The sequence below is a fragment of the Sarcophilus harrisii genome, chromosome 1 (assembly GCF_902635505.1).
Source record: "Sarcophilus harrisii chromosome 1, mSarHar1.11, whole genome shotgun sequence".
In the NCBI taxonomy this organism is placed as follows: Eukaryota; Metazoa; Chordata; class Mammalia; order Dasyuromorphia; family Dasyuridae; genus Sarcophilus; species Sarcophilus harrisii.
In genome coordinates this window covers 673089971-673116423 of record NC_045426.1, presented here as the reverse complement: position 1 = coordinate 673116423, position 26453 = coordinate 673089971, and the positions used below count along the sequence as shown (strand labels likewise).

At 48.1% G+C, this 26453-nt stretch overlaps 3 protein-coding genes across 4 annotated transcripts; 1 reads left to right on the top strand and 2 right to left on the bottom strand.

Moving 5' to 3' along the window:
- Window position 1: 1 nt before the first annotated feature.
- XAB2 (XPA binding protein 2) lies at window positions 2–10420 on the bottom strand. The gene is made up of 19 exons (XM_031948341.1): window positions 10228–10420; window positions 7496–7644; window positions 7244–7367; window positions 6951–7148; window positions 6632–6766; window positions 5983–6147; window positions 4749–4893; window positions 4339–4490; window positions 3985–4104; window positions 3749–3880; window positions 3518–3649; window positions 2886–2999; window positions 1920–2082; window positions 1594–1784; window positions 873–995; window positions 606–777; window positions 389–518; window positions 187–293; window positions 2–107 (listed from the first exon to the last, which is right to left on the bottom strand). Exons 1-19 carry the CDS (start codon window positions 10378–10380, stop codon window positions 46–48), a joined length of 2667 nt encoding a protein of 888 aa, XP_031804201.1. The 5' UTR covers window positions 10381–10420; the 3' UTR covers window positions 2–45.
- Window positions 10421–10428: 8 nt separating this feature from the next.
- Window positions 10429–20259, top strand: LOC100930332 (protein PET100 homolog, mitochondrial). Its single transcript, XM_031948346.1, has 4 exons — window positions 10429–10641; window positions 18702–18788; window positions 19343–19375; window positions 19788–20259. The coding sequence occupies exons 1-4, from the start codon at window positions 10531–10533 to the stop codon at window positions 19863–19865; spliced, it is 309 nt and encodes a 102-aa protein (XP_031804206.1). The 5' UTR covers window positions 10429–10530; the 3' UTR covers window positions 19866–20259.
- On the bottom strand, window positions 20260–26451 carry PCP2 (Purkinje cell protein 2). 2 transcript variants are annotated; one of them, XM_031948345.1, is made up of 6 exons: window positions 26295–26451; window positions 23926–24052; window positions 23700–23852; window positions 21710–21824; window positions 21247–21389; window positions 20260–20453 (listed from the first exon to the last, which is right to left on the bottom strand). In XM_031948345.1, exons 2-6 carry the CDS (start codon window positions 23935–23937, stop codon window positions 20334–20336), a joined length of 543 nt encoding a protein of 180 aa, XP_031804205.1. In that variant the 5' UTR covers window positions 23938–24052; window positions 26295–26451; the 3' UTR covers window positions 20260–20333. The 2 variants fall into 2 exon arrangements, with proteins under 2 accessions (XP_031804205.1, XP_031804204.1); XM_031948344.1 differs by lacking the exons at window positions 23700–23852; window positions 23926–24052; window positions 26295–26451 and adding an exon at window positions 22537–22692.
- Between the last annotated feature and the right edge of the window lie 2 nt (window positions 26452–26453).

Genomic DNA, 26453 nt, shown 5'->3' with positions numbered 1-26453 from the left:
CTGAGAGAAGTACAAACATAAAGAATTTATTGAGGGCGATCGGCATCAGTCTTCCTTGAGGCTCCCAAAGACGGTGGCCGGCACGCTCTGCTGCTCCAACGACACCTCTGGGGAAAGGAAGGGGGGAGGTGAGGAGCCGACCCAACCAGGGCCAGGGCTGGCGTGCTGGGGGCCCCCCCCACTCACCATTGGGCTGCAGGTCCTCCTCTTCCTCTTCCTCTTCCCCTATCTCAATCTCCTCAGGGTTGGCCTGCTGGGCCAGTTCGGCCAGCTCCGAGCGGGAGGCGTCACTCCTGGGGAAAGGGAAGCTGGCCCTCAGTCCTCGCCCCACCCAAGGCCCGCAGTCCCCAGGCCTACCCTGCCTGCCTCCCAGACGCCGGGTGCCCACCTGACAAAGAGGATCTTGCCCTGGGAGCGCGAGGGCTGGTCCCGCTCTGCTTCGGCCGCCAGCTGCTCGGCCCGGTGCTCCAGCAGCTTCATGTCGTCCATCCCGCTCTGTCCAGGGGCAAGGTCGGACACTGGGGGGAGAGAGGAGGGTCAGGCCCCGGCACTGGCGGCGACGGGCCGCCGAGGGATGCGGGCTGGCCTGAGGGGCTGCGGCTCACCGGTGCCTGTGGCGTTGCTGTACACCTTCAGCATCTGGGAGGCCATGAAGTTGACCTGTGTGTTGTACGTGGCCTGGACGCTGCGCCGGATCCGGAGCATCTCACGGATGGTGTCCTCGTTCCCGTGCCGGATCTCGAAGTCCTTCCACGTCTGCCAGAACGTTCCCGTCGTCTGCAGGTGGGCAGCACAAGGAAGGTGGTCAGGGGGGCCCGCCAGGCCTGATGCTCGCCCCGCCCCCCGCCCCCTCTGAGCCTCAGGCCCCCTACCCGGGGATCGCAGATCTGTGAGCAGAAGCTGTAAATGGCCCGGGCCCGGTCGATCTCCCCCAGTTTACACTCCATGTCAGCAAAGCGAAGACACATTTCTCGCGCGTGCTCGTCCGACAACACCTGAAACCAGAGGAGAACCCGGGGCGTGAGGGGGCTGGGGCTACGGTGCCCCCCCCCCCCCGGCAGATTCCACCTCCTCAGCCACTCTAGCGCCCCCAGGATGGCCAGAAGAGCCCCATCTCTTCCTGCCCAAGATGCCGGCTACCTCGTCTCCATCCTCAGCCCACCTCCCACTGGGGGCCACCGGTGAGCACAGAGGCCAGTTGCCAGCCCTGGGTTCTACTGCTTTTTACTCCTCCTTCCATCCCCACTTCCTGGGGGTCTGCAGGTCCCCCTCAACTTGTGGCTAGACTGAGAAGGGTCTGGCCACAGGAAGTGGGTCAGCGCTTGGCAGCTGGGCTGGGCACAGAGAGAAAAGGGGGGCTCCAAGCACTAGGCAGAGTGAGCCGGAGGAAAGGCAGGATTGGAGAATCACCGGATGTGTTTCAAGGCTCCCATTCTGTAGGTAGGAAAACTGGGAAAGCAAGAGAAGGATGGAGGGGTCCAAGGAAAGAAACCGGCGACGGTAGAAGGGCAAGGACCTGACTTGGCTGTCTCCTGGATCTGTGCCCTATCCCACAGACCAACCCTGACCCCCACCCCCCGCCCATCCTGGCACCTCAATGGCTTTCTGGTAGATGCTGCGGGTGTGGGTGACCCCATAGATCTCGGCGGCGCGTTTGATGTAGATGTTGAACATTTCGTGCTGCTGGGAGGGCTCCACGGCACGGGTGGCACGCTCATACACTGCCATGGCATGGCGGGCCAGCCCCCACTCTTCCTCCAGCCGGGCATACAACAGGTAGAGAGCTGAGAAGTGGGAGAAGGTCAGGGCCTGGAGCTGCTCAGAAAGCATGTGCTGAGCCTACCCTGAACCCCTCTCTTCCCAGACACACATGCCCCCCCCCATCTCCACTGGGGCCCCCCTCACTCATGGCCCCTCACTTTTGGCGTATTTGGGGGGGCAGCCATCCAGTGCTTGTTCAAAGAGGTCCCGGGCCCGCTCCAGCTTGCGGCCTCCATAACGAGCAATAAACTTGGTCAAGTATGTGCTCCAGATATCCGACACATTGGGCCACTTAAAAAGTGAGATGCCCCGCTCGTAGGCCTGAAAAGGAAGGGGAGACATGGAGCTTGCCCTGAGAATGGGCCTGCACACACGCGACAGAATCCGGGGCTGAGCTCCCGGAGCCAGAGCCACGCCCAGTTTCCTAGTTATTTGCTCACCCCCACCCTGAAGGAAGACGCCAGAAGCTGTCCTGGGTCTCCAAGGCACTAAAGGCCGGTGGGGGCCTGCATTCAAACCCAGGCTCTTTTGTTACCAAATTCTGTGCTAATTTGCCTCTGCTTTCTCATCTGTAAAATGAGCAGCACAATACTTCTATCTCGTGCAATCTCTGAAATCTTAGCGTTCATCTCATCTAACCCCCCCCCCCCCCCCCCCCCCCCCCCCCCCCCCCCCCCCCCCCCCCAAGGCAGGACTTTCCCTTCTGCTACACCCCTGCCTTTCCTGGAAGACCTCGGGAGAGGCCTTTACCACACAGCCCTAATTGCCAGGAAATCTGTGCTTCTTTCAGGCCTCCATTTGCCTCGCGGTACCTCCATCGCTCCTTCTGCCTCTGGGACCAAAGAGAAGTGCACGATCTGACTCCCCCATGACAGCCGTCACATGCGGATCGCTATCATGTCCCCAGAGGGATTCTCCAGGCTGATGACACTTCCCTCCCCCAGAGCCTGGCACTGCGCTAGCCCCTGGGAGGCCCTGAGCCCGCCGCTTCCTCAACTGAAGCTAGTGTGGCGTGAGCAGGAGCTGGGTGGTCCCGCCCCCCCCGCAACCCCCCTCCCCAGCATCTTCCCTGCGAGGGAAACCCTTTGTAAACTGGCCCAGAAATGGCAGCTCTCCTCACCCACCTTGAAGCTCTCTTCAAAGTAGCTGTGCTCCTCCAGGAACATGGCATAATTGATGACAATCTGGGGGGTGGCAATGCGCAGGTCCAGGATCCGCTCGTACACGGCCTTGGTGGACTGTGGACAGCAACGGGGACACAAATGGGGCACCATCTCCCTAACTCAGACCCCTCCTCTGCTCTTCCCACGTGGGGACACAGTGCTCTGGGGGGGTGTCCCCAAGCAGGGACAGTCTGGGATTAACTTAACTTCCCTTGGGACCAGTGCACTTGGCTGCTTAATCAATGACCTAACGGTCATTAACAGCTCACTGGGTGACAGCCATGCTTGAACTGGGAGAGACTGAAGGATGATGTTGCCTGTGCCTTTGCAGTCTAGATGGGTGGGGCTAGGAGCGAGGATGCTAACAGAGAATATGGCCCAGCTTGCAGGGGCCGGGGCCCTGTGCCACACTCTGGGTGCCCAGATCACCTCTCCCTTCTGGGGGACGAGTGCTCCAGAGGAGTGAACAAGGCGACTAAAGGTCGTTACTGACCAGGGCTCAGGAAGGGCTTTGGGAAGCCGCCTGGGGGAGGAAGGGCGCACCTTTGGGGCTGTGCCAAGGTGTTTTTGGAGGTTTCCTGGGGAGCACTCACCTGGAAGGTACCCAGACTCTCCTCCAGGTCAGCCAGCATAGACCACACCTTCAAGGACTTGTAGACCCGATTCTGCACAGGCTCAGAACCATCAAAGTACTCGGCCCGGCGGGCAGGCAGGGCAGTCGCCTTCTGCGGGGGACAAGAAGACACACCTAGGGTCACCACAACCCCCCAAAGGTGAGCTCCTGCCTGCCCTGCCCCCGGCCCTTCCCCATGACAGCCACGCACCCGCAGCAGCCGCAGGGCCTGGTCATAGTTGTCGTGCCTGAGCTCCATCTCGCCGTACTCACACCACACACTGGCCAAATCCTCCACCTGCTTGAAGTTCACCTTGGTGGCCTTCTCCAGGATGGTGCGGGCCTAGGCAGGCAAGAAGAGTCACCTGGGGCTTCAGATGGAACCAACCCACCAACAACCTCCCACAGTCTCCCTCCTTCCCCCACATCCCCCTCCCTCCAGCTCACATCATCCAGCTGCCCGTTATCCTCATAGAACTTGGCAAAGGCGACCCACAGTGTGTGGGGTTTGCCTGTGGCCTTGAAGGGATCTACGGTCTGTACGGCCTCGGTGTATGTGTTGATGACCTGGAGGAGGCAGAAGGGAGGCCTTGGCTGCTCGCCTGGGCTTGTGTGGAATGAGGAGGCCAGGGAGGCTGAGGCGGGATGGGCGGGAGGTAGTGTGGGGAGGAGAGAGGCTCTGAGTTCAGAGGCTTAGGGACCAGGGGGAGAAAGGCAGGGATATCTGTGTGGGAGCGGCGGTCAGGATGGGCAGAGGGAATGGAGCAAGGGGAGGGGCTCTGTGTTTGGAAGGCTCCTCACCTCTCTGGGTCGGCCCTGATGCAGGGCCACTCGCTTGTGCCACTCATGCACATGGTGTGGGTTCTGGCGTAGCAGGACGCTGTTGAGGAGGAGGGGCCGGCGGCTGATAAGCTGCTCAAAACGCGCCAAACGCAGCTCCAGGTCCACGTCATCTGAGGCAAAAGCAGCAGCAGCAATGGGCCAGGGGATAAAAGGCAGGACCCTCCAAGTGGCCACATTCTAGAGGTACCTGCCCTTCAGCTGGCATGGCAGCCCCTCTGAGGTGCCCACACTTCAGCCTGCATGGCCTGGCCCCTCTGAGGTGCCCACCTTCCAGCCTGCACGGCCTGGCCCCTCTGAGGTGCCCACCCTCCAGACCACATTCCACATGGCTTGGCTCTTCTGGCTCTATCTCTATCTCCCCCCCTCACCTTCTTCCTCCCGCCCCAGCTCGGAAGTTGTCTCCATCTTGGCTGCAATCATGCTCTCCTCAAACTGGGCATAGCTGTCAAACACCTGGGTAAAGTCTCGTACGGTCATCACGGTCTGGATTGCTTCCTCATACACGTCACGGGCCTGAGAGACAGAGAGCATCATGAATACATTGTGGCTCCCCCTCAGATGTCGTGTCCATCTTGGGCAGTGCCCAGTGTTAGGAGCCAGAAAGTGACCGTAAAGAGCCCTGCTTCTAATTCCGGTACATTCTATTATCCTGAGGACATCACGTTCTACATCTGTACAATAGGATTAAAATTTGCTCCTATAAGAGCTCCTAGGACTTTTATGAAGGAAATACCACATAAAACTTGAGAGTTAAATAAATGCTTGATAATTGGAAAAATTAATTAAAACATGCTATCCAATCTAATCAGCATTTATTAAGTGCCTATTGTGTACATGGCACAAAAAACCAAATCATGCCCTCAAAAAGCTAACATTTTACTGGATGAGACAGATACAACATAGAAACAGAAAAGAGCCTTCATGATCACTGGAGGCATAGAAGGGAAAGATCACTAACCAATGGGGCCAGGAAAGGCTTCCCCTGGAAGGTGGTCCAGGAGCCCTCCTGAAAAGAAGCCAGGAAGGAGGAGATCCTAGGCAAGGGGAAAGAGCTCTGGGCAAGGCAAGAAACAGGAAATGGGATGTCAAGGGCAGACAACAGCAGCACCATAGGGGACACTGGTGTCGGGCGCTATAGTGCCCAGAACATTGGGTTTAACATATATTGGACTACTTGCCATCTAGGGGAAGGGGAATGGGGGAACATTTGGAACACAAGGTTTTGCAAGGGTCAACGCTGTCCATGTATATGTTTTGAAAATAAATAAAACAAACAAAAAATGAAACAAGCAAAAAAAAAATTAGTGCACATCTGGCCTCAGATACTACCTAGCTGACAAGTCTATCCTGGACAAGTCCTATCATTAACTCTTTGCCTCAGTTTCTTCACCTGTAAAATGGGAATAATAAGAGCCCATTCCTATCAGGATTGATAATGAGGATCAACTGAATATTAAGTGTTTGGCACACAGTAGGTGCTTACCTAATGTCAGCTATCATTATTGTTACTGAAGGTTCTGAGGGAAGAGGGACAAGGTCAGACTTGAGATGATTTGGACAAGGTCCATGAGTTCTAGGTCGGTCCCACCCCAGGCCCGGTACCTTCTCAAAGTGTCCACTTCGGATGTAGTAGTCAGCCAGGGAGCACCAGAGCTTGCCGAGCTGGTCAGTGAAACGCGTGAGACCCCCTCGGATGATGGCGCCCACATTTAAGGACTGCACTTTGTCAGGATTTTGGGAGATCAGGTCACACAGTTCATGCCACAGCTGGAGAGAAGAGGGAGAAAGGCTCAACCCACAGCTCACACAGCTCAGTGGGCCCTTGCCTGGAGCTTAGGAAGGGGTATATGTGTGAGTGTGAGTGTGTGTGAGTATGTGTGAGTGTGAGTGTGTGCGCATGAGGTTAGCATATGGGACTGTGTGATAGCCAAGAAGGCGGCAGGGAGTAAGGACAAGCCCTCCAGGTCTGGAGTCCCAGGAGCTCCTGGACCCGAAGCGTGGCCCTGCTACTTATTACCTAGGTGATCGCAGACAGCCTCTTCTCTTCTGGGGGCCTCAGTTTCCTCATCTGCAAAGTGAGGGGTTGAAACTGATGACCTGCCAAGTCCTTGCCTGCTCTGGATCTCAGCAATGCCATGAGCGTGTGTGCCTGTGTGGCCATGTAAGCATCTGTGTGGGGAGGGCAAGTTTGGGTCTTCGGGGCTTCCTGGGAGCTCTGAAGGGGGCTGGGGGCTGGGCAGGGGAGCCTGACCTGGTAGTTGGACTTTCCTTCCTTGGACACAAATCGTTCATCATTGACCACGGTTGCCAGGCGCTGAGCTGCCTCGTCCAGCCGGTCGATGGAACGTAGATACTCGATATATTCCTCTGCACTCTCGGGGCTCAGCTGGGGACACCCCAACAAAGAAACTGGTCAGTGGTTTCCTGTGTCTCCCCTACCCTCTGCCTCAAGATGTCCTTGTCCTCTCCTTCTCCAGAGCGCATTTCATTGGGTTTTGGGGGTCAGACGGCACAGGACAGGAAATCATAATAGTAGCATGATCGGCCACCCATTCCCCTGCCAGGCTCACCTTGAGGAAGCGGCGATACACACGCACTGCAGTCTCAGGCAGAGGGTGGGAACGTACAAATCGAAGATAGAGGGGCCAGATGCGTGAGTGCTGAGTGATGGGCAGAGCTCTCAGAGCACGGTCAAAAGTGCGCCGGGTCCGAGTAATACGACCTTGCTCCATCAAGAACTGGCAGTAATCCAACCACAGACGCGGCATCTGGAGCAGGGAGAAGGCAGAGGTCCCTTCGCACTCCCCTCTCTCCAGCCCCAGACACCTCAGATTCCTTCTGCCCCCTGGTCCCAAGGACTCACCTTGTGCATGAAGACCAAGGCCCGCTCATGGCAGTTGTTGACATCCTCATAGGCAGGGTCAGTCACACAGCGACGCTTCACCTGGGCCCGGCGGGCTTTCAGGTAGTGATACCAAAGCTTGTAACTGGATGACAAGAGGGAACACCATCAGAGCCTTTCACTTTTCCTTGCCCAAGCTCCACCTTCCTGTACTGAAGTGCCCTGTCGGTGAAGGAGAAGGAGGGGAGGCTGGAAAGCTGGAGGGTCCCTTACCTTCCAGGCAGCTCCTTGAGGGCTCGCTCATAGAGCAGATTGAGCACAGCCTGCGATGCGCTCTGTTTGAACTCGATGTACCGAAACCAACATTTGACGGAGAAAGGATTGCGAAGGATTTCCTCCTCATACTGCAAATCTTCCTCTTCCTAAGGAGACAAGAGGCCAGAGAGTCTCTACCAAGTCAGGCCTCCTTCATCCCAATACCCACCCCAGCAATAAGGGGTCTCACTGAGACAAATCCTGTGTTTGGAATCGGGAGACCAGGTTGACAATCCCATCATCTACACTTACTGCATGATGTTGGGCAAATCACTTCACTTCTGGGCTTCCCACTCCAAGCTCCCTTTCAGTTTACTCACTAAATTCCCATCCCCTCTCTGTGCAAGCACCCAGCTTGCAGGTCACTGGCAAAAGTAACATATTTAGGTTCGTGGTTTTAGGTTTCATAGGAAAAATTTTCTAATACCTGGAATTATATCAAAGCAAAATAAGATACCCTGGAGGTAGTGGGTTCTCCCTTTTTTGAAGCATTCATGAAATGGCAAGGTGACCACCTATTAAGCTGATGTAGAAAGAATTCTTGTTTGGGTATAGGTTGTATTAGAAAGCCACTGAAGTCTCTTCTAATTCTGAGACTGTTTATATCTTTGACTGGACAGACGCTCCTGCTGGGTTTGGTGGTCTGTCTAATAAAATGATCTTCCAATTCTAAATCTTCCATTACCTTATTTCCCCATGTTATCTAGTCTCTGCATCTGGCTCAGAGTTCCTTAGAAACATCCTCTTGACTACTTGCATTTTTGTTTTTCTTCCCAGGTTATTTTTACCTTCTGAATCCAACTATTCTTGTGCAACAAGAGAACTGTTTGGTTCTGCGCACATATATTGTATCTAAGATATACCCTGACATATTTAACATGTATAGGACTGCTTGCCATCGAGGGGAGGGGGTAGAGGGAGGAAAGGGAAAAGTCAGGACAGAAGTGAGTGGAAGGGATAATGTTGTAAAAAATTACCCAAGCATATGTACCGTCAATAAAAAGTTATATAAAAAAAAGAAAAAAAAAAAAGAAACATCCTCTTTTTTCTCTCTATCCTCACTCATCATAGCAATAGCCTTCTCTTTGGCTCCCATCTCTCCAACCTTCACCATTCTGCCAGAGTGTCAAGGGCTTGCATGCTACAGCTAGTTCTGATCCAACTCAATTCACTCCATATTTATTAAATACCTATTACAGCAGAGCACTTCATAAGGCACTGATATAGAGTTTAAGTAATTACAGAATCTTAGACCTGAATGGATTTCAAAGGGCATTCAGTCTACATACTTATTATAATAGTAACATCTACAGAGAGTTTACTATGTTCCAAGTACTATGCTAAGTGCTTTAATAACTTTAGCTAACATTCACATAGCACATACTATGTGTCAGATACTGTACTAAGTACTTTAATAATAAAAATAGTTAAGATTCACATAACTTACTTATAGTGTGCCAAACACTATGCTAAGTGCTTAATGATTACAGCTAACATTCACCTAGCACTTACTATATGCCAGGCACTATGCTAAGTACTTTGCAATTATTATCTCATTTCATTCTGATGACAATTGGGAAGTAGGTGCTATCATCACCCCCATTTTACAGATGAGGAAACTGAGGCAAACAGTGGTTAAGTGCCTTGCCCAGAGGCATTGTCTGAGTGAGGGTGGTCATCCTGACTCCACTCTCAGAGCTCTATCCCCCAAAGTGGAAATGCTGCCTCAGCTTGAAGATGTCCAATGATGAGGAACCTAGAATCTTGTGGGACAGCACTAACTTTATGTTTTTCCTAACATTCACTTCTATTAAGTTTCCGTTCCTCGCTTCTACCTCCTGGATCCAAGCAGAGGAACAACAGAATCTTTTTTTCTTACACCTTTTCCCCATGCCCAAAGAGACGTTACCATGATAAGACTTTGTCCCCGCCCTTCTGTAGTTTACAGTTTAAGAGAAAGGCATCATTGCAGAAAACTGCGCAGATAATGTGACTAAGTGCAGCAGAGGGGGCACGAGGGCGGGTGAAGCCTGAAAAGTTGTAACTGACTCAGCGGGAGATCTAGGAACGTTTCCTGGAGAGCACGGACGGGCGGGCTGGGCTTTAAAGGTAAACCACAAATTCAACAAGTGAAGAAGGGGCCGCAGAGTCCAGGCAACGGGGACAGCAAGAACAGGACCCAATTGGCAGCCCTGTGTCTCAAGAGGGGAACAATACCTTTGTAAAGAGGCAACATTGTGGCAAGCTTGGAATACCACGCAAACGAGTCTGCGGTTTACTGGGGATTTCTGAGCAGATTCACCCTTTAAAGTCCTGATCTTTTTCCATGCAAACGAGTCTGCGGTTTACTGGGGATTTCTGAGCAGACCTCAGCACCTGGGAGCCCTTTAAAGTCCTGATCTTTTTCTCGGCTTCGCTCAAGAAGTTGCAGTGGTTCCCTAGGGTTCCCCCCCTCCGCTTTGTCTCAAGAAATGCACCAGGAGCAAAGCGCCCAGATGGCAGCAGCCTCCCCTCGCCCATTCCCAGGTGAGCGGAGGCTTTTTCACGCGCTTGCACTCTCCCGAGGCTCCCGGAGCCGCGCCTGCGCACTCCTCGCCTCCGTCGGGCTGGCTCCCCATCCCAGGTTTCAGAGCCCGCCCGCCGCCTCGTGGCGCATACAGCGTCTGTGCGCTCCTCCCGCTCGTACTCACGAAGAAGAGGTCGGGTCTCTCAGGCCGAGTCTTCAGCTTTGCCTCCGCTGGGACTGCATCCCCGATCTCGGGCATCCCCGCTCCTTCCCGGGCTGTAGTCACCAGCCTGAACACTGTGATCCCGCCTCCATCCGTCCTACCGCTGTTCCTCATTGGCCAGATGCAACCCACTTCCGTGCCCTTCCTCAAAACAACTTCCGCCTGCTCTGGTGTGGGAGAAGAGGCGGGACACCTTCTCCTCTTGCTTCCGCTTTGGACCTCTGGGGCCAATAGGCTCCAGCATCCAGCCTTGGGTTCTAACCAATGATCGTACGTCTTGCTGCGGAGTTTGGCTTTGGGCGGATGTGGTTTCAGAGACTGGCGGAAGCAGCCGTCGGACCCGACAGGATGGGGGTGAAGCTTGAGGTTTTTCGGGTCAGTGCTTGGGGCCTGGGGCGGGGGTCACTATTTTCCCGGGGCCTGGGTCGGGAGTGGGAAGGGGCTTTGGAAATGGAATCTAGAAGCTGAATAAGAATCCCCCTCCCCACCTACCCGCAGACTTTTAGTCTCGGGAGCTGTTGACCGCCCCCTCCCTTACCCCTCTGCGTCGTGGTCAGGCGGCGTTTTTTGATGGAGAACCTAAATCTGCCTCTTCAGGCTCCGAAGCCTTGCCTACGGCAGCAGCCCCGTCTCCCCTCAATTTTTTCAGCCAATCTTCAAGTAATAAGAACTGAAGAATCTTCACCTTGGGGTCCTCCTCTTGTCGCTCCGTGGTGGGTAGAACTGAGCCCCCGACTCCAAATGGGATCCGAGCTGGGTGCAGGCGCGGTGGCGTTATGACAAAGCACCTTACAAGTATCTCATTTTTTCCTGGCAAGGAAAGGAACAAGCATCTGTTAAGTGCCTACTATGTGCTAAGTGCTTTACAAACAGTACCTCATTTAATCCTCACGAAAATCTTGGCATTACTTGCTTTTTACTAAAGATGAGGAAACTGAGACCTCGCCACTTGTCCAGGGTCATAGTAAGCATCTGAGGTAGGACTTGTGCCCCAAAGCCGCTCTAAAGACCATAGTAGGTGGCAGTGGTGCTGTCACTTCCTGATTTTGGGGAGCTATAGAAGATTGTTCTGGATCGGTGACTTCTCAGGGATAGGGAGCCCCCAGGAGGGCTCCTCTCGGTGCTGGTCAGAACCTTCTCTTTAACTTGCGATCACAGAGGATGGCTTAAAACAAGTACAGATTTACTCAGCTAACCTATATTAAAGGCTGAACTGGAATCCAACTCCAAACCTAACTTTCTGTCACCTTCTCTCTCGAATTCTCTTGACTTCTTCCCAGAATCCCATTAGTTGTTGTTTTTCTCCCCTTACCACTCAATGACTACTTTATATTGAGTTTACTAAAAACTTCCAGATTTTTTCCTCCTCAAACTTTAATTGAGCTCTGACTCCTTCGTCCTATGCTTTTGAAATTGATTTTTTAAACCCAAATCTAAGACTTGGCATTTGTCCATATTAAATTTCATCTTTTCAGGTTTAGCTCAGTGTTCTTATAGTATTAATTCTTCTTATCTAATTCCTACTTCTATGTCATTTACAAATTTGATGAGCATGCTGTCCAGTTTTTATCCAAATATTTGACTGAAAATGCTAAGAGTGGAACATAGATCCTTGGGTCTCTCAGGCCACTTCACTGAAGACCTGTTTATTGACACTGAAACCCTAATAACATTCCTCTTTGACCTTGGTTTTTCAACTAGTTTTTAAAATATGTAATTGTGATACAGGACAGTTAGGTGTTGAAATGGATATATCACTGGGCCTAAAGTCAAGAAGACTCTTTTTCTTGAGTTCAAATCTGACTTCAGATATATACTAACTTTGTGACCTGGGACAACTAACTACTACTTCTTTTTTTGGAAAGTGATATATGATCTGTATTTTCATTTGTTTTTCTTTCTTTTTTTTTAAATTTTGTGTTCTAAATTTTTCTCCCTCCTTTTTCTTCTCCCTCTCAAGACAAGTGATCTGATATAGGTTAAATATAGGCAATTAAAAAAAAATTTCCATATTTGTCATATTGTTCAACAAAAATCAGATCAACAGCAGTGTTACTGCTGAGCTTATATCCCAAAGAGATCTTAAAGAAGGGAAAGGGACCTGTTTGTGAAAAAATGTTTGTGGCCTCCCTTTTTGTGATGGCTAGAAACTGGAAATTGAATGGATGCCCATCAATTAGAGAATGGCTGAATAAATTGTGGTATATGAATGTTATGGAATATCATTGTTCTATAAGAAATGACCAACAGGAGGATTTCAGAAAGGCCTGGAGAGACTTACATGAACTGATGCTGAGTGAAATAAGCAGGACCAGGAGATCATTATATAATTCAACAACAATACTATATGATGATCAATTCTGATGGACATGACTCTCTTCAACAATGAGATGAGCCAAATCAGTTCCATTTGTTCAATAATAAAGAGAACCAGTCACACCCAGCGAAAGAACTCTAAGAAAGGAGTGTCAACCACAACATAGCATTTCCAATCCCTCTGTTTTTGTCCGCTTGCAGTTTTGGTTTCCTTCTCAGGTTAATTGGACTTATTTCTAAGTCCAATTTTTTTTGTGCAGCAAAATAACTATGGATATGTATACATATATTGTATTTAACATATACTTTAACATATTTAACATGTATTGGTCTACCTGCCATCTGGGAGAGGGAGTGAAGGAAAGGAGGGGAAAAGTTGGAACAGAAGGTTTTGCAAGGGTCAATGCTGAAAAATTACCCATGCATATATCTTGTAAATAAAAAGCTATGATAAATTTAAATAAAAAAAAATCAGATCAAATGGAAAACCATGAGAAAGAAAAAAAAAAAAAACAAGCAAACGGACAACAACAACAACAAGGTGAAAATATTGTATTTCTATTCCTTTCACATAATCTCTCTGCATGTGGATGGCCCTTTCCATCACAAGTTTACTGGAATTACCTTGAATCACTGTGTTGTTGAAAAGAACTATGTCCATTATAGTTGATCATCACATAGTTTTGTTGTTACTCTATACAGTGCATTCTTGATTTTGGTCACTTCACTCAACATCAGTTCATGTAAATCTTTCCAGACTTTTCTGAAATCAGCTTGCTCATCATTTCTATAGACCAATAATATTCCATTACATTCATATACTGCAACTTACTCAACTATTTCCCAAATGATGGGCATCTACTCAATTTGCTGAGACAAGTCACTTAACTATTTGCCTGTGTTTCTTCCTCTGTAAAATGAGCTGGAAAAGGAAGTGAGAAACCACTCCAAATGGGTTTGCAAGAAGTCAGAAGTGACTAAATAATAATAAATTATATTGTAGTCTATGCCTTCCTATGTTTTCCACAAGAATAGAATAAGATACTTTATCAAATACTTTGTTAAGATCCTAGGAAACCGTATCTTCAGTTTAAGCTATTTGGAACCCTTTCAGAAAAGGAAATAGTTAGTCTTGCATGACCTGTCCTTGATGAAACTAAACTGACTCAATGTTTCTTTTCTGGATATTTCAGGGTTTCTCAAGGAAGGAGCTTTCCTCAGGGGATCTTTTTCTGAAAGTGATAGATGGATTCTTTCAATCAGAATTTCCTCCTCTTTCTAGAATATTGGGGCAATTTTCCTTAATTATTTCTCGTAGAATGTTATCTAGGCTCTTTTTTTGGTCATGGCTTTCAAATAGGCCAATAATCTTTAACTTTTCTTTTCTAGATCTATTTTTTTCAATGAAGTTATTTCACATTTTCTTTCATTTTTTCATCCTTTTTAGTTTGACTTATTCTTGCTGCTTCACACACTCATGAGCTTCCATTTTCCTGGTTCTAGTTTTTAATATGTTGTTTTCTTGGTTAGCTTTTGTATGTCTTTTTCCATTTGGTTAATTCTACTGTTTTAAGGAGTTGTTTTCTTAGACAATTTTTTTCTTTCTTTTTTCAAGCTGTTGTCTCTCTTCTGCATACTTCTCATTTCCTTTCTCATTTTTTCTTCTACCTTATTGCCTTTTAAAGTTTTTTATGAGCACTTTTAAGTAGCCTTTTTGGGCTTGAAACCAATTCATATCACTCTTTGAGATTTCCTCTGTGGACATTCTGCCCTCATCTGAGTTTGTGTTTTGGTCTGCCCTGATCCCACAGTAGCTTTCTATGGTCAAGATTCTTTTCTGTTTCTTGCTTATTTTCTTTCCTTTTCTTTTGGTATTTTTTTTTTTTTTTTTAAACTTTTATGGTTGAGCTCTGCTCCTGGGCTAAAGAGGGCGCTGTCCCAAATTTCTTCTTGTGCAGCTCTGAGCCTTGTCTTTGAATATAAGGAGCCCCTTGTGTTTGCAGGGATTTGCCTGTTCTTTTTAGAAGACATCCTGGTTTCCCAGAGTTTGCCTTCTGAGCTGAGACTGGTAGCTGCCTCACTGATTTGCTCCTCTGCTGAGCCAGGAATGAGGAATTTAGTTGCTGATTTGCTGTGATTAAGACCCTCTCACTGGCTTACCCAGAATCCACTGAGCTGGGCTGAACACCCTTTTAGCCACAGTGATACTGACCTTTCTTGAATTGTAGAGTGGTTTCATTCCACCAAACTCTGTTCAGGGATTTGTTTTCATGTGGTTTTCAAGGGAAACTGGGAGAGCTTGAGCAGTTTCCTGACTGTATTCTACCATCATGGCTCTACTCCTGGAAGTTTCTGGATGTTTCTTAATCATCCTTTCACTGTTACATTTTAAAATTTCCCCAAGAATTGAAGTCAAGCTTAGTAAATTAAAATTTTCAGGTTTTGTTCTCTTGGTGAAAAGTGTCTTTTTGAACTTGTTGGGGGATGTTTTAGAGAGGAGTCCTGTTAAGGTATGAGTTGAGCTGGATTTGTTCTGAGATTCCTGCTAAACTCAAGATTCTTAATTTTGAATAATCCAGTTTGTCTGGAAGGAAGTAAATAAGGTAAGATTAGAAAAGCAGAATGACCCAAGATTGGAGAGAATCTTGCTTGTCAAGCAAAATAGTTTTGACAAGGGGAGCCTGAAACTGAAGGGGGGATCCTGAAACTCTTCTGACATTCTTTTCTGACCCATGTTAGCGCTGGGAGCTAGAAGATTTTAAAGAGTGGTACAGAATGGTTAAGATCTCTTGGTGTATAGTATCAGAAACTCTCAGAAATTCTCCTTGAACCCTGCCTCTGTGAGATCCACCCCAGGGAACCAAGATAAAGTGGTTTATCTTGGTGACTAGTTGAAGTAATCTCATTTAGCTGGACATCTAGATTTCTATCCACTCCTATTGTTGGCTCAAAACCACTCCCAGTAAGTGGTCTCTTCTTGGCCTGGGGGCAGTTTATTATAAAAACAGTTACTTGGAGCTCAATCCTTGCAGAGGAACTAACATGCCAAGGAACCTCACACTGGCATAGTGTCAGCCTCTGTCTGCTGAAATGATATTCTTGTTCAGAGTTACCCTCTCTTTATCTTTCTTACCTATTTCCTTAAAAAGACTTTATACCTCTCTGTTGGGATTTCTTTGCTAAAAATTCTCTGTCTTTCTGCCAGGACCTTGCCACTAAGGAATTCAGTCTTTCTATTCATACATAGCAAAGGCTGACTTCCCAATGCCCATAATTAACTTCTTTTTACCAGTCCAGCTTTTTGGGTTCATAAATTCCTTTACAAAGGATTTCTGCGCCGCCAAAAGGTGGTTCCCACAACTTCCTACCTTGCGCCGAATCCTAAGGGGATTTAGGGAAGTCAAAGCCTGGTTTGGTTCCCTGACCCCCAAACCTGCCACTAACCTCATCATTTAACTCCCTGACCACCAGGAACCCTAATCTCATCTTTTGGTTCCCTGACTGGGAATCCTGAAATCCTGTAAACTCCAAGACAAGTTCATTTCTTTTGCTGTTTTTGCAGGGGTTGGAGGTCTCTTGTTTCACTCTCAGTCGTGTGTGTGTGTGTGTGTGTGCGCGCGCATCTCTCTCGCCTCAGCTACAAATACAAGGATAATGAAGCTCCAACATCCAACTTTTTAATGGCTTCACTTTCATGCTTCCTTCATCCTTCTGATGCAGCCTGGGCAATGTGACCTTGGTCAACAATGGCCAACAATCAACTGGCTTACCAGGTCCTCTCTTAGTTTGAACTTGGTAGCCTCTAAAGAGATACTGAAGATCTTTGAATCAAGTGACAGGAGCAGAGACCTATTCATAAGGAAGGTTATTCTGAAAGTATAGTAAAGGATAATTTAGAAGCAGGGAAAGAAGGGAATCAGAAATTCAATTCTATAAGCATTTAGTAAATATCTACTATGTACATGCTGGGCACTGTGCTAGGTGCTGGATAGAAAAACAATCCAGTGCTTATCCCTCAAGGATATAACAGTTTCCTGGGGAGGTAGGATAGGTAAGGAATTACAAAGTAATAATGGGAAGCCCTAACAATTGGAGGAAACCAGAAAGTTCTGGAAGTAGTAGTGCTTGAGCCAAGCTCTGAAGGAAAATAGGGGTGCTGATGTTCAGAGGAGACAAGGCATAGCATGCCAGGCATGAGAGGTGTGAATGGAGGATACAGAATTTCATTCACATCAACTAGGTCATTATGATTGGAGAGTAAAGTAAGAGGGAATAATGTAAAATATTATAATATGGAAATTTGAAAGGAGAGAGTAGAGCCCAATTGGAGAAGGCTTTAAATGCTCTACAGAAGTTAAGATTTTATCTCAGAGGCAATGGGAAGCCATTCTTCAATTTGGGGGGTTTCAGTGGCTATTGATTCTGAAACAATGTGGTATAGTGGTTAGAGAACTAGAATCAGAAATAGGCAGATTTGGATTCAAATCTAGCCTCACTAGCTGTGTAGGCAAATCATTTACTCTCTCTGGGTTCGTTTCCTATGTTTTAGAAATATGAATCTGGTAACTGTAGAGAATGGATTGTAGGGGAGGAGATCCACTCTTCAGACAAGCAGGACAATTAGGAGGTCTAGGGAAGATGAGAGCTAGTTGCAGATTTTGGGGTCATCTGCATAGGGGAAGTAGTTGAGGTCTTGGAGGTGAATGAGATTGCCTGAGGAGAAAAGAAGAAAGCCCAGGACAGATCCCTAGAAGTAGCTATGTTAAGAGTTTGTGAAAAGTGAAGAGAAAGAATAGTCAGTAAAGAGGCAAGAGAATCTAGGTGGTGTAGAATTGGTCCATCCCTGCTGGGCTTCAATTTCCCCATCTGTAAAACAAAGGAGGTTGAGCCAAATGGTCTCTGAAGCCTTCCAGTTCTAGAGCCAGGATCATAGGGTCTCCTATGATCCCTGTGCAGCCAAGGCTAGGGTCCTGGGTAGATTTGAGGGGATTGGTGAATTTGGATAGGAAAAATCCTAACATTTTTATTTTCACTATTTTCATTTCCTTCAATGATTTAAATACATTGTTTTGAGAAGGCCTCCATAGGTGTCATCAGACAATAGAAGGGCAGAATAATAACTGCATTCTCTTCTGACATTCTTTTCTGACCCATGTTAGCGCCAGGAGCTAGAAGATTTTAAAGAGTGGTACAGAATGGTTAAAATCCCTTGGTGTATAGTATCAGAAATATCAGAAACACCACCTAGAGAAGGAAGAAAGGGACCAAGAAAAGTCCATTGGATTTGGCAGAACAGAAGTTAATTGGTGATGGTGGAGAGAGCAATTCAGGAGGGTGATGGGGCCAACACTGGATTGCATTGGGGTTCCCTCAGCAAACGTGAGGTTCCTGTTATGTATTTGGCTCTGAGTGAGGTATTGGGGGATAGAAAGACAAAAACAGTGTCCCTGCCCTCAAGTTTATTTTCTCTTAGGGGTGGTAGTATGAATAAAGCTTATACAAGGATAATTAGAGAGGGAAAGAGCCCTGGCAGTTGCAGGAAAAGATGCAAGGAGAGATGGTAAAGACTTGGAGGAATTCAGCATGGGTATATTCCAAAGTATGTTTATTCCTCAAAATACATTTGTGGCTGAAGATATTTTTTTTTAAATCGGTAAGAAAAAGAGATTTCACAACCATAGTCCAACATGGCTTTAAAAGACTAAAGAAATTTTCAATTATACATGGAAAGTAATGTAGCAAACTGATTTCTCTTTTTTCTTTTTTTTTTTTTCAAATTGATTTCTAAAATGAAAAATGGGAACTTAAAATTTTACTTTCCCAAATAGGAAAATCCATGTTTCAATCTGAAATTCTACAAAGTGAGAATTGTTTTATATGCAGTGGTTCATTAATCTTGAGAAACGATATCTAAGCTAGCTGCATGCTTCCTAGTTAGAGCAAGTCCAAGACAATCATTCTCTATGGGTGAATGATTATTATTTTTAAATTTTTTCATTCTTATTTGACTAAAAGTCTTCTCTAGATGACTTTTTAAAAGAAATTTGACTTTGAAGTGGGGGGTAGGGGGAGTAGAGGGAGGGGGAGAGACATGACCTTAATTCTTTGTCCCTTTATAGATGGTGCTGTACCTCACCTTCCCAGTGGCCATGTTCTGGGTCTCCAACCAAGCTGATTATTTTGAGGAATATGTTGTTCAGCGCAAGGTATATGAGGGGCTCAGGATGGAGGGGCCTGATGCATTCTTGGCAACAATGTGGGGACCCACTGGGAGGAGAACATATCCTGTTTTCCACACTCTGGCCTCAGAAGTCAGGCTTGCTGTGCTTTCCCAAATTATGATTGTACCTAATGGGGCATTGACATACCCTTGGACTTGGAATCTGGACAATCGGCTTCTCTTGCTAGCTTTGCTATTGACTTACTCTGTGGCTGCCAACTCTTGCTATTTTCTACAATAGGAGGTCCCTGAGGTTCCTTCTAGCTCTGCTATTTGGATGAGAAAAATCCTAACATTTTTATTTTCACTATTTTCAATACTACTAATTGAACTACCCTCACACCCTCCACCACATTCTTCTAAGTAGCAGTAAGGACTGGAGGCAATAGGGAGAAAGGTCAGAAGTCCTGAGAGGCCTCTTTTGCCTAGAAGAGGACACTGTTCTTCCTATTCTCCTGGCCCTGCTGGGGTAGGGGTGAGGAATGCCATGACTCGTTTGGTCTTCTGCCTCTCCTCCAGTGATTTCTTCTCTTTCTGCAGCGGGAGATCTTCCCTCCAGAGCGAGAAGACCAGGTGAATCCTCGAATTTTCCCCATCATATGTGTTTGTGTGGAATGATTGAGTTGGGATGGCAGTTGGAAGTATCTTTGGGGTCTGTATCAGTTCTCACTCAGAGTAGGTGAAAGCCTAATTTCAGGTAAGAACTCCTTGGCTCAAACTCCTGCTGTGAATGCAGGAAAAACTAGAGAATCCTCACAAAAGAACAGGTGAGAGACAGATTCTGGGTGTAGGACGCTGTAGCCCAGGAAGGAGTGCAGCCCAAGGGGGAAGCCTATGGAAATTGGAGGGAATTGGCTGGGGGTACTTCACTCTTTCTTGCCCCTCCCACCATGTATTCTCCATTGGAATGGGGCTGGCTTCTGGGGTTTGTGGGGCAGGATAATAACTGCATTCTTTTCTGACATTCTTTTCTGACCCATGTTAGCGCCAGGAGCTAGAAGATTTTAAAGAACGAATGCGGAAACAGCGTGAGGAGAGGCTACTCCGAACTGCCCAGCAGTGACCTGGGCTTTATCTGGAAATCGAAGTGCCCCATCCCTTCCCCCACAGTCTGGATGCTGCACAGTAGAAGTTGGGAGATGGGCCTTTTACAAGGGGGCTCCTTCCATCCTTGTCTTCTGATGAGAAACTCTGGAGGTGCCATATCCCCTCCTCAGTCCCTGGCTCCACTGTACCTGTAGAAGCTTGTGACCTTGAAAAATAGCCCACCTGGACTAGCCCATCATCACCCAAACACACATTCACCCTGTACCCTTCCCCACTTTGGTTCTTGTCTTTCAGGGCTCTAGCCAAGAGTCATCAGGATAACCATCCAAGGAGAGTTGGGAGAAAACCTTATATTCTTCTACCCCAATTCCTTAATCTAATGACAATAACAACTCAGTTTGACCCCTCACTCAGTTTATGTGCAAGCCTTTTATTTGGTGCTGAGGGACTGGTTGAGTATAAAAACTAAGTCAGTCCCTATCCCTCAGGGGCCAGTAGTTTGTGGATGGGGACTGCTGTTCCTTCGGAAGCTGAGGGCAGAGGGGTCTTGAGGAACCAACAGGGGATTGTGGCTTCGATTCCCAGTTCCTTGCTCCACACCATCCTGTGGGGACAGGAAGAAGAACCGGTTTAAGAAATGTTCTTCTGGAAAGCAGAGACGTGGCTGATCTGACAGGGAGCCATAGAAAGTCTGATCTGCTCAATATATACCTTAGGAAATTAAAGCCTACAGAGAGACGTGGACTTATCCAAGGTTACATATTCAGATCGGGACCGAGCCCTGACATCCTGCCTCCCAGGTCTACTTCTCTCCTGGTCTACCTTCAGTAAAGGCAGAAACAAACCTCCTCCCCTAGAAACAGGACTTTTTTATTTTGTCTACCTGAGGCCTTTTTCTTACACTTTTGGATCTTCTGAACCCAAGAAAATTTCCCAGCAGAGCCAGTGAGGTTATCTTGGCATGATGGGAATTGACTGATGACTTCACGGAAGGGAGGTTAAAGAATGTGGGGCCTGAAGGAGAAGCTAATGAATGGAGTTGGGGGAAATGTCTTGATTCTTGGGGTTGCAGAGAGACGATGTCCAGGATATCTGGGTTCTGTTCCTAGAGCGTCTAACCTCTACTTTTGTGGGACTGGAATGCTCAGGCTTAAGAGGAGGGAGACCAGAGATTAAGAAGAGGTGGATTAAAGGAAGTGGAGCAGCCCCTTTTTTCCCACCTCCCCAAAAATAAAAACTCAAACCGGAAAAAAAACAACCTTTCCTATCTTTTCTTCCCAGCGTTATGCTAAATTGCTAAACACATTCTTTAGAACCTGAGCAATCTATTTCCCAGCTTTCCCCCTCTGACTCAAGCACCTGCTTTCCTTTCCCAATCTCACACTGTAGCCCTGTACCTTAGGGGTCCCAGACTGGAAGCCAGGCAGGTAGTTGATGCTGGCACGTTGGTCATCCATACGACGTCCCTGGGTGTGGGCCAGCATATCTATCAGATTGTCCATCTCCGGAGGAGTAGCAGGGCTGGGGCTATGACTGTTCTCTGTGGGAAGAAGATGAAAAAGGACAGAATAGATGGCGAGGTGAGGCTTGAGCACTCTGAAGGATGTTGGGGCCAGCTGCACAATCCCAGCTGTGGAGGGAATCTGGGAAGATAAATGCCTGGGGGTGGGCTGGGAATGTCTGGGAAGGTGACCAAAAGCCCAGTCCTGCAGGAAACAGGAGACCCAAGAACCTAATTCTAATTACAAGAGGGCTTTCTGGGCATAGTTATACAAATGTATACTCATGGAATGAACGCGGATAATTTGCATTCATCCAGGTTCACCTGATATAGACATTCACCCTTCTGGGTTCACTCACTGTTGGGAGGTCCCTGGCCTGGTTCAATCTGCAGAGAGCAGCGCTGCTCCTCCATCCGACCACCCTGGACATGGGTTAGCAGGTTGAAGAATCCATCCTCCTCCGCGGTCCCTGCCTGAGTTATTGATGTCTGGAGTTAGCCTTAGTACCATCACCCTCCAATCCTGAGAGCCTCTCTCCACTAGGGATCCTAGATCTAGTTCTAGAAGGGATCTTAGAGGCCACTGGGTTCAACTGTCTCATTTTTCAGATAAAGAAACTCAAGCACAGAGAGATTAAGTGACATCCCAGGTCACAGTAGAGTCGGTCACGATTTGAACCTAGGTCTTCCTGATTGCAAATGGACCTACTTCATCCAGACTTTTTACTTCATATCCCCTCCTCTTTAGGCTTCTCCCCCCAGCCACCCCACCTCCACACACACACTCTTGCCAAACCTCTTGACTTTTGAAATTACCTGGGATCAAGTGGAGAAATGGAGCTGACAGCTCTTGTTGTAAATCTCCCCTTCCCCATGAGAACAGGGGAGTCTTCTCTTCCCCTTGACTTCATCTGTTGCCCTCCACCCCAAGTGAGGATGGTCTCAGGCCACCTCCAGCGCACCCACCATGCTCCCCAAGTCTTGGCCCACCCCTGAGCCCCTTCTCCATGATCTGGATTCCTGTTCTTCATTCCTTTCCCAAGCCTAGGTCACTAGTTTTCTCCCAGTTGTGGGGAAGGGCAGAAATAATCTTTTTGTCCCCACCTCCATAAAGAAGAAAGAAAACCCCTTTCCCTTCCTTACCCTAGTGATGATGAGTGACCCCCTGCCACCCTGCCCATCTTACCATGGTCTGAAGCTGCACTGTCTGCTCTCTGGCATGAGAATGCAATGTGAATGATATAAATGGCTTGCCTTCCTGCACTGTCCCCACTCCTACTTCTGCCCCTAGGGACCCCTGAATCAGGATAGTTCTGGCTACAGCCATGTGGCTGCAGCTGACTCTGGGGAGAGGCATCTGTTAGTGCCAACTCCAATGCCCTAGATCAGAGGCTGAAGTAGATGTTTGGGAACAAGTTACTCCCTTGGGAGAGTCACAACCTCCCCCTCCTATAGCTTCTGGATTGCCGCTGACCCCTCTCCCCATGATTTTGCGACCTCACCTTAACTAGGGTTTTGCACCCAAGTATCCCTTTCCATCCTCCTCCCTCCCCCTCAAACTGGAAACTGGGTCATTGGCCTCCTTTTTGGCTCTAAGCCTTTGGAGACACTGGCCTTGCTAATGAGATACCTGCTAATTAGAGTCGAGTTGGTACAAGCGGGAGATCTGAGACCTGGCAGGACATGGAGATCACAAGGGAGCACTAGGTGGGATGGGAAAATGGAGGAGCTGCTCCGATGTCTTCCCTTTCTGAGCTATTAATCCCCCAGATCCTCCTGACCGGAATGGGTCCCCTATTACCTCATTGGGAGCACTTGAATCTGATGCTTCCTCCTTTTTCTCTTCCAGATCAGCCATCAGACTGGATCCCTAGGTAATCCCTTACTAGACCTCTTGCTCCCCCTCTTGTGTTCCCCTTCTTCTGGAGTTCTGCCCCTAGACTCACTGCAGATGCCTGATTCCAGCTCCCACTGTTGCTCTTGGCATCTGGAGTAGGACTTTTAAAGGGTGGGGGAACGCCACCCACGATCCTCCACCAAGCCCCAAATCCTAGACTCCATCTGGGAGTCCCCCCCCTCTCCATCTGCTCCCACCCAGACTAAGCCCCATAAAGATCATCCAGATAATTGTTTTTGTAGAACTACACTAGGTGCTGGTTGGGGGTGAGATGCCCAGGCCTCCTCCTCCCCCCCCCCCAACTTTACCTCGCTCCCTAGGTCCTGGCTCTCTCTCCCTCAACACATGATTTCTACATTTTTTGACCTGTAGCCCCTTTCCTAAACTCACCTGTGCCATACACACCAGAGTCATAGGATCTATCCCCTTGCCCCTGCCCTAGCAGCTCTCACCTGGGATAGCAGAGTCTGGGAGCAGGTGTACTGAAGGCTCAAGGTAGGGTCTCCCAGACACCTGGGGGGCAAGGCTGCATAGGGGGAGGCCAAGCGGGAGATGGCATGGAGAAGACGGAGCCCGTGGCCTCGGGGGCGGTGCTCAGAGCCTCTCTGTAGGAGAGAGGAATTGGAGATTTGCTCCTCACTTTACTCCCGTCCCAGCCCAAGCCCTCCTAACTTTTACCTGGGAATGCATCCTTCCCACAAAAAGCCTTTTCCTGCGGTATGAAGACCTTTGAGCGTCAGGGCATCTTCCCTTGACTTTCCACTCTCACCACCCCCAACCAATGTCTCCTTTCTCTTCTGTCCACCTGTCCAAAGATATGGAGGGACCTTTCTGGTCAGACTGGTATTGGTTGACTCAGTCTCCTTGGTTATGCTTTCTTAGGGAATTATTTTCCTCCCTAGAGGGGTTTTTACCTCCTTATATACCCACAAGGGCCTTATTTACCAGCTCTGCATAGCCTTTGGGTCCAAGCTTTGGAGTAGTTACCACAACAACCTGGCTAGGGGAGGAGCAGGAGCTGGAGGTACCCAAGATCTCCATCCCTCATTTCCCCAAACTGCCAGCCCCCCCAAGCTTTTCCAGCTCCTCAAACTGAAGTCTTCAAAATTCTATTTTCTGAATCCCCCATTCGGAACTTGTGTGTGTGTGTGTGTGTGTGTGTGTGTGTATAAGGTCTTGGGTCAGATCCTTCCATAGCAGAAGCAGATCATGAATGCTGTTTTAGAGTGTTGGAGGTGATGTTAGGGGAGAGCAGTATCATGAATCCTTTATTTTCTGCATCATTTTTCACAGTCTTGGGATGGAGAATGATACGTAGTTGTTCCCAAATACATACATTCTCCCCGGTGACAAATCCCTCTACCTCCCCCTTCTTCTGATGACTCCATGGTAGGTGCCTGGGGTTTTGACCACAATGATCCCTCCTAGGGACAGAGGGGGTTCCGGGCCCTCCCTGTAAGGGGGTTAGAATGTATGGCTGCCTTTCTGTATGTGTGTCAGAGGTTGGGAAGAAGCTGAATATCTAGTTCAATCACCTCATTTTAGAGAGGAGGAATCAGCCCCAGAGAGTGGCAGGGGGCTTATCTGTGTGTGAGATAAATGCATCCCTGTGTCCTTTGCCCGTGTGAGCATACACTAGTGAATGCAGAACTGTGCCACTGTGTCTGTCCTTGAGACAGCTCACGAGGCAGTAGACTTGATGAAGCATGCTATCTGCTTCCTAACAGAGAAGTGATTGACTCAGGGGGCAGAATGAGCGAAGTTTTTGGACCCGGCAAATACAGGAATTTGTTGTGCTTGACTGCATATTTGTTACAAGGGTTTTGTTTTGTTTTGTTTTTCCCTGTGGGAAAGAGGTGCTGGTTGGAAGGAGAAGAAATGAATTTGTTAATTGAAAAAAAAAATTTTTTTTTAAAGAGGCAGTGCAATGTAATGGTTATAGTATTGGAGCTGGAGTTAGAGCTAGGTTTGCCTTCCACTTCTGACACTCACCGACTGTATGGTCTTGGGTGAGTCTCCTAATGACAATAGTAGGATTAGGTCTGGCAGTAGGTGGTTTGTGTGAGTGTGTGGGAGAGACAGGCCCAGTAATTGTTGCACTGGCACAGTGGAGGCAGAGTTAGTGGCAGGAAGATATGGATTCCAGTCCTACCTCAGCTGAATACTGGCTGTGTGACTCTGGACAAATCCCTTAGCCTTTCATTTCACTACGCAGTTCTCTGACTATAAGAATAATAAACTTTTAAGTAGTTCTCATAGGGGTTTCCAGAGGCAGATCTACATATATCAATGAAATCAGCAAGAAAAGAAGGAAGGAAGGAGAGTGGGGAGAAAGAAAAAAAGGAAGGTAGGAAGGAAGAAAATAAAGGAAGGAAAGGAAGGAAGAAGAAAGTAGGGAAGGAAGGGGGGCGGGAGACCTAATTAACCGGGATGATACCATTTGTGTTTTATGACCCATAGGTAAATCTCTGATCTTTTATTTATTTATTTTTATTAAACCTTTTTATTTTTAAAACACATGCATAGATGATTCTCAACATTCACCTTGGAAAACCTTGTGTTCCAAATTTCCCCCCTCCCTTTCTCTCATCCCCTCCAATATGTTAAACCTGTGCAATTCCTCTATACATATTTTCACAACTATCTTGCTGCACAAGAAAAATCAGATCAAAAAGGGAAAAACAAAAAGCAACAACAAAAGAAGTGAGAACACTTGTGATCCACCCTCAGCCCCCTAGTCCTCTGTCTGGCTGCAGATGGCTCTGTCCATCACAAGACCATCGGAACTGGCGGGAATCACCTCACTGTAGAAAAGAGTCACGTCCGTCAGAATTGAGTTCCCCGATCGTTTCTAACCCAGTAGCGACAACAGCGTTTGCAAACTTTCACGCTCTGTATAAACGAGATCTTATTGGGTGAGTTTGTGGCTGTGTCCGGGGAGCCTCTGTGTAATTGACAATAATACCGGCCCCAGAGAGCGCTCTGCGGTCTGCAAAGCGACCACACCCCCCGGAGCTAGTGCTAGTGTCGTCCCCATCTTTTATTACCTTTGGGAAACTATTATCGGGAGTCCGTTACAGCGGGCACCAGGGCGGCGGACGCCAAACAGACCTTTCCCATCTCTCCACCTTCTCCAAACAAGCTCCGGGAGAAGAAACTGACTTGGGCTGGGGCGCTAGGGAGCTGGGTCAGGTGGTTGGGGCGTG